The sequence below is a fragment of the Lontra canadensis genome, unplaced genomic scaffold (assembly GCF_010015895.1).
Source record: "Lontra canadensis isolate GAN:19392208 unplaced genomic scaffold, GSC_riverotter_1.0 scaffold131, whole genome shotgun sequence".
Lineage (NCBI taxonomy): Eukaryota > Metazoa > Chordata > Mammalia > Carnivora > Mustelidae > Lontra > Lontra canadensis.
Window position 1 is genome coordinate 798,465 of NW_022631125.1, and position 13,787 is coordinate 812,251.

At 38.4% G+C, this 13,787-nt stretch overlaps 1 protein-coding gene across 1 annotated transcript in view; it reads left to right on the forward strand.

The window, feature by feature from the left end:
- USP9X (ubiquitin specific peptidase 9 X-linked) overlaps nucleotides 1–13,547 on the forward strand; it is a 97,638-nt gene extending 84,091 nt beyond the window's left edge. The window contains exons 38-44 of the mRNA XM_032842502.1: nucleotides 2,861–3,046; nucleotides 3,728–3,948; nucleotides 4,040–4,128; nucleotides 8,957–9,113; nucleotides 9,271–9,483; nucleotides 9,819–9,914; nucleotides 11,941–13,547. Of these exons, the coding sequence (XP_032698393.1) occupies nucleotides 2,861–3,046; nucleotides 3,728–3,948; nucleotides 4,040–4,128; nucleotides 8,957–9,113; nucleotides 9,271–9,483; nucleotides 9,819–9,914; nucleotides 11,941–12,078 (1,100 nt within the window). The 3' untranslated portion in view covers nucleotides 12,079–13,547. The remainder of the gene's footprint in view (nucleotides 1–2,860; nucleotides 3,047–3,727; nucleotides 3,949–4,039; nucleotides 4,129–8,956; nucleotides 9,114–9,270; nucleotides 9,484–9,818; nucleotides 9,915–11,940) is intronic.
- Nucleotides 13,548–13,787: the final 240 nt, after the last annotated feature.

Consider the following 13,787-nt stretch of genomic DNA (forward strand, 5'->3'; position numbering starts at 1 on the left):
CAATAAATGTTTGTTGAATGAAAAGATGGTATTATCAAAAATCCTTCCATTGTCATTTGGTGTCTGTTCATTGGCTTTGTATGGGGTGGTAAATTTCCTATGATAACAATTATTAAATTTCTTTTTCTGTTTTTTTTTCTTTATGTATTATTTAAGTAATCTCTGTGTCCAATGTAAGACTACGAACCCATAACCCTGAGATAAAGTCGCATGCTCTTCCAACTGAGCATTAGTAAGAAATTATAAAAATTTCTTACTAATCAGGTATCAGTGCACTGTTCCCAAATGATTAATTTACTGAGGCATTCCATTTAAAATCTTAAGTGCTGGGGCGCCTGGGTGGCTCAGTGGGTTAAGCCGCTGCCTTCGGCTCAGGTCATGATCTCGGAGTCCTGGGATCGAGCCCCGCATCGGGCTCTCTGCTCAGCTGGGAGCCTGCTTCCTCCCCCTCTCTCTCTGCCTGCCTCTCTGCCTGCTTGTGATCTCTCTGTCAAATAAATAAATAAAATCTTTAAAAAAATAAAAAAATAAAAAAAAATAAAATCTTAAGTGCTAATGAGTATTTGGCCAGATTTGAATAACTTCTTTAAAAGTTTAAAAGAGGGGCACCTTGGGCACCTGGGTGGCTCAGTCGTTAAGCATCTGCCTTTGGCTCAGGTCATTATCCCCAGCATCCTGGGATCAAGCCACATACCAGGCTCCCTGCTCTACGGGGAGCCTGCTTCTCCCTCTCCAGCTCCCCTGTGCTTGTGTTCCTTCTCTCGCTGTCTCTGTTATAAATAAATTTTTTTTTTAAGATTTTATTCATTTGACAGACACAGAGAGGGAACAGAAGCAGGGGGAGTGGGAGAGGGAGAAGCAGGCCCTCTGCCAAGCAGGGAGCCAGATGAGGGGTTCGATTCCAGGACCCTGGGATCACGACCTGAGCCGAAGGTAGACACCCAGTGACTGAGGCACCCAGGTGTCCCCAGAGCCATATACTTTAGTATGAAATTCTTAATACCACATATGCTTTGGGGTTCAGGATTGTGTGGATTTAAGAAAGGTAAGGCAGTATATATACCATGTGTTGTGCAACATCCCTATAACAGAGTCCAAGACAACACCTTATAATCATACACATTAATATTTCTACAGTAAAGCATGAGCAGTCACCCAGAGAGGTGATAAACGAAGACTATAAATAGCCTCTTAACAGTTCAGGCCAGCTTTTCCCACCAAACACATTTTGATACCAACTTTACAAAAGAATTCCTGTTTATATTTATGATAAGAGCTTTTTGAATCTCAGGATTTCAGATAAGGGATTGTGGGCCTATATTTATTATACTTCTTGGAATATGACACTAAAAAGGACAGTCTGTTGTCTAATGAGGTAGAGAAGCAAATAAAAAGATAACTGCCATGAAGTATGTTAATGGCTATAATAGGGAAAAATACAAAGTGGTACATGGTAGTATGTAGTAGGGATACCAGACCAGAATTGGGGCATACAGGGGACTTAATGGGGAAGTTGATGTGGGAATTTGTTGTTTGGGGTTGCTATCCAGAGTGAACAGCAGATGCAGAGACTTGGAGTAAACTCAGTGTGTGGAGGAAGTGAAAGTTACTCAGACTAGAAATGATCTCTGATCATGCTATCTGGCAAGCCTCATGAGGGATTCTAGACTTTATCCTAAGGTCAGCGATGAGCCACTGTAGAGTTTTTAATAGACATACCTCTAGAAAGATCACTCGGACTACAATGAAGAATGGATTGCAGGGAAAAAAGACTAGATATTATTAAAATGATTTATAGCAGAAAACCATTACGGCCAGTACTGGGGAACTGGCAATGAGGGGGATACAAGTGGACAGATTCTGATGCTTTTTATTAGAGGTAAAGTCAGTAGGATTTAGTGATTGTGTATTAAGAGGAGGGAAACCCAGAAGAGATATGAAGTGATGCCTAGTAGATAGTAGATAGCAGTGCCATGTACTGAGAGAGGAGAACACAGGAGGAAGAACATCGATAGGGGAGTAAAGTGATGAGTCAAGTTTGGACAAACTGAGTTTTGAGCCTGTCAGATACCCAAATAGTGATGTTTAGTATCTGGTAGAACACTTAAGGTGCTTGTCTTAGAAATACCTTAGTATCATCTGAACAAAAAGAGCTAGAACTTGAAGCCATTAGAGTGAGTTTGATCATGCAGGAAAAGCAAGCATACAGCACGAGACAGTGGCCTGGTGTGGGAACTTTGAAGCAACCATTTCTCAGAGACAGAGAAAGGATGACTTAGAAATGAGACCAAGGAGAAGAGGCTGGAAGGAAAGAGAGGAATCCAAGATGGAGAGGAAGCAGTTACGGTTTAGAACTATTCCTTAGCTTTACCCTGGGAAAGGGGGCAGAAACCAAACTGGCATGACTTGAGGAGTGGGGAAAATAAGAAAATAGAGATGACACCAAGTTTACGCATGTTTTTCAAGTAGCTCAGCTATGGAAGAAAGTAGAGAGGCAATATATAAAAGAATTTTTATTTCTCACTGAGTTTTCATCATCCTCCCTTATGATGAGGATTGCAGTCTAGGCCAGTACCCCACACTCTCAGGCCATACAAAGCGTTCATTTTCTTTATACTTGGTTTGACTGGAATGTCATCGAGTCTTTGACCGTTTTAAAACTTAAATCCAATTATACCACAGAGATTTTTGTTCTGGTTAAATCATTCTCTGAGTGTTAAATAAGAGTGGTCTTCTGGTTATAAAAATTACAGAAAAATATTTTAGACAACGGCTTTATTATGAAGTCCTTACCATCCTAATTCTTTTATCTTTTGTAATTCTTCTCCCCCTTTTCCCTCTTCTTCCTTCTTCATTGTAGGTGTGGCAGAGAAGACACAACTTCTGAAATTGAATGTACCTGCCACCTTTATGCTTGTGTCTTTAGATGAAGGTCCAGGTCCTCCAATCAAATATCAGTATGCTGAATTAGGCAAATTGTACTCCGTTGTGTCACAGCTGATCCGCTGTTGCAATGTCTCTTCAAGAATGCAGTCTTCAATCAATGGTAAAGTCAAATGCTCCATCCTTGATATTGGTTTTAAAATATTGCTGGCCATACATAATACCCAGTTAAAAGTGATTCTGAAGATATTTAAATATAAGACCCAGAGTCTGACAATCTATAATATTTTGGGTTCTGCATCTTTTCACATATTTAAAAGGGATTTTTTTCTGTCTGCTTGTTCCTGGGTACTTTACTGGATACTTTATGAAGTAGTTTAAAAACTAACTTTTCACCAAACTGAGGGTTGCTGGAAGGAGGGGTAGAAGGAAGGGAGTGGCTGGGTGATGGACATTGGGGAGGGTATGTGCTATGTTGAGTGCTGTGAATTGTGTAAGACTGATGATTCACAGACCTGTACCTCTGAAACAAATAATACATTATATGTTAATAAAAAATAAATAAGGTTAGATATTCCCAAAACAAACCAAAAAAAAAAAAAGATTAACTTTTCATATAGGTTATATGCCAGTGTTGGCATTTAAAGTTTGCATTTTATCATCTTAGTCTATCTGATCATTGTAATGCCTAAAACTACTTTCTTCATGGTACTTAGGAATATTGATTTAAAATGTTATTTTTCTAAAATACAAACTTCATACACTGTTTTCTATGGTGAAAGCTATATTATTTTATTATGGAGAAGCCTATTAGTTTTTCATTGATGACAAATCTGTATTCTAGGTAATCCTCCTCTTCCCAATCCTTTTGGTGATCCTAATTTATCACAACCTATAATGCCAATTCAGCAGAATGTGGCAGACATTTTATTTGTGAGAACAAGTTATGTGAAGAAAATCATTGAGGACTGCAGTAACTCAGAGGAAACTGTCAAATTGCTTCGTTTTTGCTGCTGGGAGAATCCTCAGTTCTCATCTACTGTCCTCAGTGAACTTCTCTGGCAGGTTAATAGGACAATAAACATTCATATGTCTCTCTAATTTGATTCATTATTCCTTTAAATAAGTTATTCATGGTGTCTTTTCCTGTTTTTAGGTTGCATATTCCTACACTTACGAACTCCGGCCCTATTTGGATCTGCTTTTGCAAATCTTACTGATTGAGGACTCCTGGCAGACTCACAGGTAGATCCTCTTTTTTACTTGCCCAACTTTTAAACTAACTGATACTGCCAGCCAGCGCTCCCCCCACCCCCTTTTTTTCATTTTTACCTCTCAGAGATCTAATAAAGGTTTTACCTTAAAAGCTTAAGAATTGGTAGAAAGTTCCCCCTTCCCTCATTTGATTTCACTTTTTTATTTTTTCATTGCCCACATTGCATACTTACTCCTAGGTATCAAATTTTTTTTTTAATTAAGAAAAACTAGCATAGGCTTTTGGTAAATATCTTAATTTCATTAATGATGTGCTAGGGTTATTTTAGGATTAAATTGCATTCATTTAAGAGTGAGTCATATGAGGTCACATTTGGTTTGGTTATCTAAAAATCGTCCTTAGGTAACTAAGTACAGTCAGTTCCCATTATTCATGTTAGCTATATTCTCTAAAGTCACTGTGAACACTGAATGAGGGAATGTAAAGCCATTGCTCCTGGGGAAATAACAGGGTTAGGTTCCTATAAGCCTCTGGTTGCATCTTTGTCAGCCAATCTATATATAACCTTTTTCTAAATGTGTGTTTCTTAATGTACATTGCCGACTCTTTAACAGTGAACTCACAATAACTTGTGTCTGAATAAAGCTTCTTTATTTTTTTTTAAAGATTTTATTTATTTATTTGACAGAGATCACAAGTAGGCAGGCAGGCAGAGAGAGAAAGAGGGAAGCAGGCTTCCCACTTAGCAGAGAGCCCTATGTGTGGAGCTCCATCCCAGGACCCCGAGATCAGGACCTGAGCCGAAGGCAGCGGCTTAACCCACTGAGCCACCCAGGCGCCCCTGAATAAAGCTTCTTTAATGCAATATTTTCTCTGCAAAGCCTTTTGGCACTGAAGAATACTAGGTAGCTCTTCACTACGCATTTGGGGGCCATTTTAAACCATGAAGTCAACAAAAAGCACAAACCGTGTAGGAAGGGTTTCACTAAATAGCAAAAAGGACACTCCTTAACAATGTAAGCTGAAAAAAGGCAAAGTGTCATTTTGTTCCACTTCAGCTGTGAACATACGTGTTGATCCAGATTTTTCCAAAAGCAGCATGCTGGTTTTCTGCCATTACAAATAAAGTTTAGTAAGTATGCAAAATCACAAATGCAGAATCTTTGAATAATGAACATCAACTTTAGTTTTTCATTATATGAGAATTTGAGTGCGATGGTTTTTTTTTTTTTTTTTAGCTGAGGTTATCCAGCATAACTGTCCTACTCAAGCTTCCTCCAGAATTCCTCCATCTTGTTCTTTGCCATAAAGTTTAATAAATGATCTCTGATCCCAAGAATTATAGATGATGGTGAAATACAGAATTCATTGACAACTCTGCCAGATTTTATAACTTCCCTCCCCATGTGGATGGTAGTACAATACTTGATTTTCAGAAATAGTTCAGAATTTATATATGTCTGTCAGTATAACTAAAACAGCAACCTGAGAACAAGTTCTGTAGTGACAAAATGCTTAAAACATAATTTTGATTGCAAATGTCAGAATTCATGAATATTTCCAAATTATCTCCAAAGTTATCATCATAGATTTAACATTAATTTTAACAATAATGTTGCAAAAATAGCATCAAGCCAAAAATCAATTTTCATGAGACAAAAAATGTAGTAGTTCCAAAACTGTAAGCATGTATTTTGAGCACCTTCCAGTACCCTTCTCAGTATGATTTATAGGATTTGACACTTTTCTTAAGAACTGTTTTTAGGGGACGCCTGGTTGGCTCAGTTGGTTGGGCCTCTGCCTTCGGCTCAGGTCGTGATCCCAGGGTCCTGGGATCGAGTCCCACATCAGGCTCCTTGCTCAGCGGGGAGCCTGCTTCTCCCTCTGCCTCTGTCTGCCTGTGCTCGCTCGCTCTCTCTCCCTCTGTCTCTGACAAATAAATAAATAAAATCTTTTTTAAAAAAAAAGAGAATTGTTTTTAGGGGGGCGCCTGGGTGGCTCAGATGGTTAAGCCTCTGCCTTCGGCTCAGGTCATGATCTCAGAGTCCTGGGATAGAGCCCCACATTGGGCTCCCTGCTTACAAGAATCCTGCTTCTCCCTTTTCCACTCCCCCTGCTTGTGTTCCCTCTCTTGCTGTCTCTGTCTCTCTCTCTGTCTCTCTCTCTCTCTGTCAAATAAACAAAATCCTCAAAAGGAAAAAAAAAAAAGTTGTTTTTAGGGGGCACCTGGGTGGATCAGTTGGTTAAATGTCTGATTTTTTTTTTTTTTTTTTTTTTAAGATTTTACTTATTTGACAGAGATCACAAGTGGACAGACAGGCAGAGAGAGAGGGGAAGCAGGCTCCTCGCCAAGCTGAGAGCCCGATGCAGGGCTCGATCCCAGGACCCTGAGATTGTGACCGGAGCCAAAGGCAGAGGCTTAACCCACTGAGCCATCTAGGTGCCCCCAAACATCTGATTCTTGATTTTGGCTCAGGTCATGATCCCAGGGTTGTGAGATTGAGCCCTGCATCAGGCTCTGTGCTAGGAATGGAGCCTGCTTAAGATTAGTTCTCTCCCTCTCCCTTGGCCCTTCCCTTCCCCAAAAAAAGAAAAGTTGTTTTTAATGGAGTCTAATTTCTACTCTTTTCACTTAAAAAATATTTAAGGACTTAGAGCATTAAAACAGTTGGTTACATTGTAGTTCTCTTCATTCATTACATAGCAAGCTGTAATGGTAAAGGCACATGTGCTAGATTAAATATGGACAATTGACTTTTGTGTAAAGGGATTAGTAAAGTATTGTTACTATGAGTCACTCGCCCAAGCTTGAAAAAACTTTCTCATAGTGAGCTTTTTGCTTCATTCGGTAAGCAGTGTTTGAATATTTATGGGGTATCTACCATGGTGCCTGGCACTACCAGGCATTGGGGAACAAGGCAGGCAAAGATGATGATATAGATAAAAATGGTATTTGAAAGCAGTTAAAACAAATGGGAAGAAAATGTGGTGTGGCAGAAAGAATGGCTTAATACTTCATTATCACTTGACAAAACTGAAGGCAAAAACAATATACACTAAAGTGTTTCCGATTAAACAGCAAGAAGCCTATATGATTGATTAGTCTGAAATTAGTAAACCTTGCAAAATTGCTGGAGTTGTGATTTCCAGACAGATTTTATGAATGTATATAATGCCAAAAAACAAACTTGGATTTTGATTTGGAACATTCTAATAAGTAAAATTTACGGTATATAAGGTTTTTTAATTTGTTTTCTAATTCCACACTACCCAGGTAATGTTTCTTTGTGGAGATAAAACTCACTTACAAAATTCACCATTTTAATCAATTTAAAGTATACATAGAGGGGTGCCTGGGTGGCTCAGAGGTTTAAGCCTCTGCCTTCAGCTCAGGTCATGATCCCAGGGTCCTGGGATTGAGCACCTCATCGGGCTCTCTGCTCAGCAGGGAGCCTGCTTCCTCCTCTCTCTGCCTGCCTCTCTGCCTACTTGTGATCTCTGTCTGTCAAATGAACAAATAAAATCTTTTAAAAAAATAAATAAATAAACATCTGTTTTCTGTTCTCTTGGATACACCTCAGTAGAATTACAGGCAGGTAAATTTTTTATTTATTATTTTTTGTAGTCAAATTATAAACTATTCATAATTTACCATTATATCCATTTTAAGTGTACAATTCAGTAGCATTAAGCATATTCATAATACTGTGTTACTGTCACCACCATCCATTTCCAGAGCTTTTTTCATTATCCCAAACTGAAATACTATACCCATTAAACCATAACTCCCCATTCCTCTGCTCCCCTACTCCTAGTAACTATTTTTTTTTTATTTTGCTATTTTAAGTAACTCATATAAGTTGAATGATACAGTATTTGTCCTCTTTCATCTGGCTAATTTTCATGCCTTCTAAGACTCATACAGGTTGGAAAGGTGCCTGGGTGTCTCAGTTGGTTAAGTGTCTAATTCTTAGTTTCTGTTTTAGGTCGTGATATCTCGGGGTCATGAGATCCAGACCCATGTAGGGCCCTGTGCACAGCAGGGAGTTCCCTGGAGGTTCTCTCCCTCTCACTTTGCCCCCGCCTTCCCATGCTCACTTGCTGCATACGTGTTGTAGCATGTGTCTCAATTTCATTCCTTTTCAAGGCCGAATAATATTCCACTGTATGTATATACCACATATTGTCTACTGGCAGGTGATGCTTTTAACACAAAGGAAACAGGTGCAATCTGTCCCTACATTCCTTTTTTTAAATTGCTTTTGGGGGAGAACAAAAAATCATTGATTATATATTATTGTTAGGCTTGGCAAGAACTGAAATGAAATCAATCATTGGCAAATCAACTGAATTGTAGTAATGGTGAAAATTGCTTTGCCGTATGGCTCATTATTAGAATTCAAGTTCGTTTTGTACTTCCAAATTATATCACCATTTCATAGTCGCTGATTACTTGCAGAAATGCAGTTTTATAAAAGGAACTGACTTGAAGGAAACTCCCAAGTACAGCAGTCAGAAACTAGTTGTTGTTTAACTTTAAGTCTGTATTACTCTTGCTGTCCTAAAATCACTTCTGGTAATGTCTTTGAATTACATACATAGCAAAATCATTTTGGACTGGTAACAAGTTGGTTAGAGCACAGACTGCTAGGTGGCTGTATGACCGTGGGCAAGCTGTTTAACCTGTCTGTACCCCTCTTCTCATGTGTTCAGAGGCTCAGTAACAGTACCTGCTGTCCAACATTAGATTACATGATACATCAGAGATCTTTTATTGAGTGGCACATAGTAGGCACTCAATAAATGTTGGCCTCTATTTGATTTTACAAGTTTTTTATATATTTGGTTCTTTTTCAGAATTCATAATGCACTTAAAGGAATCCCAGATGACCGAGATGGGCTGTTTGACACAATCCAGCGCTCTAAGAATCACTATCAAAAGAGAGCATACCAATGTATAAAATGTATGGTAGCTCTTTTTAGCAATTGTCCTGTTGCTTACCAGATTCTGCAGGTGAGGGTTTTTTCTTACAATTTTGTAAAAATCTGAATCAGAATTAGGGATTCCGTTTTAAAGACAAATATAATGAGATATTGGAGTTGTTATTTTAAGTTAACTTTAAGAAATATTCCAAAACCTTTTCCATACATGGTTTTATTTTCTTTTGAAGGGCAATGGAGATCTTAAAAGAAAGTGGACCTGGGCAGTAGAATGGCTTGGAGATGAACTTGAAAGACGACCATACACTGGCAACCCTCAGTACACTTACAACAACTGGTCTCCTCCAGTGCAGAGCAATGAAACATCAAATGGTTATTTCTTGGAGAGATCACATAGTGCTAGGATGACACTTGCAAAAGCTTGTGAACTCTGTCCAGAGGAGGTAAAAAAAAAAAAAAAAGAAAAGAAAAATGGAAGAAAGCACTTTGTTACTTCATAGGCCAGTGTTTATTAATGATAGTATCAAGGAATTTTGTCTAGGTTTTGTTTGCTTTAGTATTTACTATATGTAATCTTAAGTTAATGAGGGAGCCTTCTTTTATAGAGAAATTTCTGAAATTGCCTGACATGTAATCTTTCTGAAGAGACCCAAATCAGGTTTTTTCATCTGTTTCAGTTTATCTCAGTAAAAGGAAACTTGAGTCAGTTTTGTAGGTTTTTAAGTTTTTCAGATACAAAAAACTTCAATATGAATTTGCCTTGATTATTTAAAATTAGGAGCCAGATGACCAAGATGCCCCAGATGAGCATGAGTCACCTCCACCTGAAGATGCCCCATTATACCCCCATTCACCTGGATCTCAATATCAACAGGTAAAATCGGGTTGGTTTATGTTTTTATCCTCTAGACAATTCTTATGCTTTATTTAAAGAATGGTTGAATTTTTTGTTGGGACTGCAAAGTAACAGAGGGATTATCTGGACTACCTTTAGAGCATGAACAAAAGAGGAATAGCTGGGGCAGCTTCACAGTGTGATGTGTTTGAACTTCCCCTGTGGTGTCTTCCTAGTCAAATAGGTGCCTGTCTTTGTACACTCACTCAGTAAAACTATGTGGCAATTGATGTCAACATTAAATGATAATATTTAGTACAAAGGATTAGGACATTTCCTGTTAGGCTGAGTCTGCAGATGGATTCCAAAGACATTTTAAAGATGTGGCAATGAAGAAAATTGTTCTTGGTTACATAACCTAACCAAGACTTCAGTAACAATCAAAATTATTGAAAAATATCAAGGATTTGGTAGATTTCCATAAAAGTTCTGTATGATCAATAAATTTTAAAAATTTAGATAAAGAAACTTTCTAAAATAACTTTTCTTTCTAAAACCCAGAGGTGACCAATTCAGGTCTTTTGAGGCAGTGGTGCTCAAATTTGAACAAGCATCAGAATTCCCCAGTGGGCTTGTTCCAACACAGATTGCTGGGCCCCAGGCCAAGTTTCCGATTCTTTTAGGTGGGGGGGGGGGGGGCCAGAAAATCTGCATTTCTGACAAGTTCCCAGGTGATTGATGCTGCTGCTAGTCTGGAAGCCATACTTTCAGAACCATTATTTAAGGCATTCTCGCCTGGCTGGCTCAGTTGGTTAATGGTCCTACTTTTCTTCTCCCCCCCCACAAGATTTTATTTATTTATTTGACAGAGATCATAGGTAGGCAGAGAGAGAGGAGGAAGCAGGCTCCCCGCTGAGCAGAGAGCCCAATGCGGGGCTCTATCCCAGGACCTTGGGATCATGACCTGAGGTGAAGGCAGAGGCTTTAACCTACTGAGCCACCCAGGCGCCCCAAATGGTCCTACTCTTGATCTCAGCACAGGTCTTGATCTCAGGATTGTGAGTGCAGGCCCCAAGTTGGGCCCCAGATTGGGCATGGAGCCTTCGTGAGAAAGGGGCGGGATGGAAATAGAAGCATACTCAATAATTAGAAAATGCCCATTTAGCATATTTATTTTCATAATACAAATAATAGAAAGGCCTAAAATCTTCTTGACTGGTGGGAACGTACAGAAAAATGAGGGTTCACAGGTTTAAAAGGTTAGGAAATCAAATTCATAAGGAAGAAAGTTACTTTCCTCAGCCCTGAGAAAGCTCATGTATCAATCATGCCTAGCTCATCCATGTTTCTTTAACGTTGTCATTTCCATTAACACTGTTCTGTGTTCAAGGTTGTTGCTAATGCAGATCTCATATGACTGGTCAGTCATATTTGTCATTATCATATAGAAGCTTCCAGGTGCTTGGAAGAGTCAGAATAGATGGGTTCTAGTTCACAGATCATTTTGTGAGTGTTTTTGACAATAGACAATAACAAACTGTAATCCCTTGTTTGGTGGACTTACACCTAAATAATTTGGGGCACTCCACTTGTGATCTCTCTCTGTCAAATAAATAAAAATAAAAAAATAAAAATAAATAATTTGGGGCACTAAAAATCACTTTGGCTGAAGATTTATATAGCTCTACACTGGTTTTGTTTAGGGTTTGGGGCTAGGTTAGCTTTTTTCTTTTAGATTTTATTTATTTGTCAGAGCATAATCAGGGGGCGCAGTAGAGGAAGAGGAAATAGCAGGCTTTCTGCTGAGCAGGGAGCTTGATGTAGGGCTCAGTCCCAGGACCCTGAGATCATGACCTGAGCCAAAGGCAGACACTTAACCCATTGAGCCTCCCAGGCATCTGGAGCTTTTCTCTTTGAAATTATTTTTCTTTTCTTTCTCAGCATTAGCCCAAGGATATTTACTCTTTGTATGTCCCAGGAATAAAAGAAATGTTTACGTGTCCACACATTTCAGCCCATGATGCTATATGAAAACTTTTAACATTGATCTCTTGTCCCTTCCCAGAATAACCATGTGCATGGACAGCCGTATACAGGCCCAGCAGCACATCACATGAACAACCCTCAGAGAACTGGCCAACGAGCACAAGAAAATTACGAAGGCAGTGAAGAAGTATCCCCACCTCAGACGAAGGATCAGTGAAATGCACATAATTAACTAGTTCCATCAAGACTGTGCACCCAGGCCTTACAGTCCAACCTTTTTCTGTGTCTGGCTAATAATTTAAAACTAGAAAAACTATTCCTAATCAACATGGAGTGGAGAGTTTATTCACTGTCTTATCTGCAGAAATTTGCTGTCAATATATAACCCGCCTGCAGTGGAAAGTGTATAGTGTTTTGTAATAAATGGCCTGATGCTGATGTGTAAATGGCAAAGGTGTATATAGTATATTAATGTTTGACTGTTAATTCTTAAGCAAGAAACTTTTCTTGAGGAGACTCAGATCTACAAAAACTACAAAAGTTAATTTTCTTGTTCTTCCCACTGCACTCTGCAACCAGTGTTGACTGCCTCGTGGCAGTTGGATCTGCTCCTTTACAGAAACAAAAAAATAAACCAACAGCAACAAAACAGCCCATCCATGTCAACCACACCAATAGTTTCATGTTAATTCTTTGCCACGGGAGTCAGTTTTACTATGAGCAATGATATAAGGCTGGTAACCTTTAAATTATTTGGTTGATGTGGAAAATTGGTGATGTAATATTGTTTCTAGATCTTTTTCATTGCCTTTTTAATTCTGATGTTAGGTTAATCACTTTGAAGCTATAGTTATGCTGTAACATTTAGCATGGCTTCACACCAGGTTAGTGTAGCCAATGAGGAAAAATTACCCTAATGACAGCAGTTGTCCCAATGTGACAGCTGTATTGCTCAGAGCTTTTCCTTCTTACACCTAGAATATAAGTATAAAACAAGGGGAGAAATGTGAGAAACAGGCGGTTTTCAGTTACACATACGTTGCTTATGTCTAATGTTTGACAGTTCAATCTCTGGGTGGGATAAAGAAATTTAAATATCAGTAATGGGAATTTTTAAAGATTTAAAACAAATATGCAAAAATTTGCTATGCCAGGATGCTTGGAGCATAATAGAAGACTGTATTTGGTGTGCTTGTTTTGTTTCTTTGGTAGAGCTTATTAGATGAATCTTCTAGAACTTTCCTTCCGCTGGACCCCAGTGAAGTGGAAGTCACCAGAATCCCACAGTACTTGGAGCGCCACTGCACCAAGTTTGTCTGGCTGAGTTTCTGCTCAGGCACAGTTTTACTTGAAAGCAAGAATTGTCCTAGCTCCTTTTCCATTATTCCAAAATTTTGAATGTTCGAAGCAGGGTCTTGATTAAAAAGGAAACTACTAGTTAGTTAATCTAATTGAGGTATCATAATTTCAGCATAAACATTTAATTAAAGATAAGGAACTGATCAGTTAATACTGTATTTAAAAGAGAATTGGTAACTTGAATGTGTGTAATTTTTGGAACCTGTCTAAAAACCAAATACCCCTGCAAACAGATACAGTCCACCCTATTCTATTTAAGTATTTTGCTGTTTTATTTTATAGAAATTATTTTGCTGAATTCACAAATAGAATTTGATTTATGAAGAACTTTTTGTCCTGTGGTGTGTTTTTGTTTTTGGGTTGGTTTTCTATTTTTTGGTTGGTTCGTCACCCCCTCTTTTTTTTTTTTTTTTTTTTTTTGGGTTTTTTTTTTTTTTCTTTTTTGTTTTTTGGGGGTTTTTTTTTTTTGGTTTTTTTTTGTTTTTTTTTTTTTTTGTTTTGTTTTGGTTTTTTTTGAAGGACTGCATAATTCTGTGCATAGCATGCTTAGGCATGACACTGAATTCA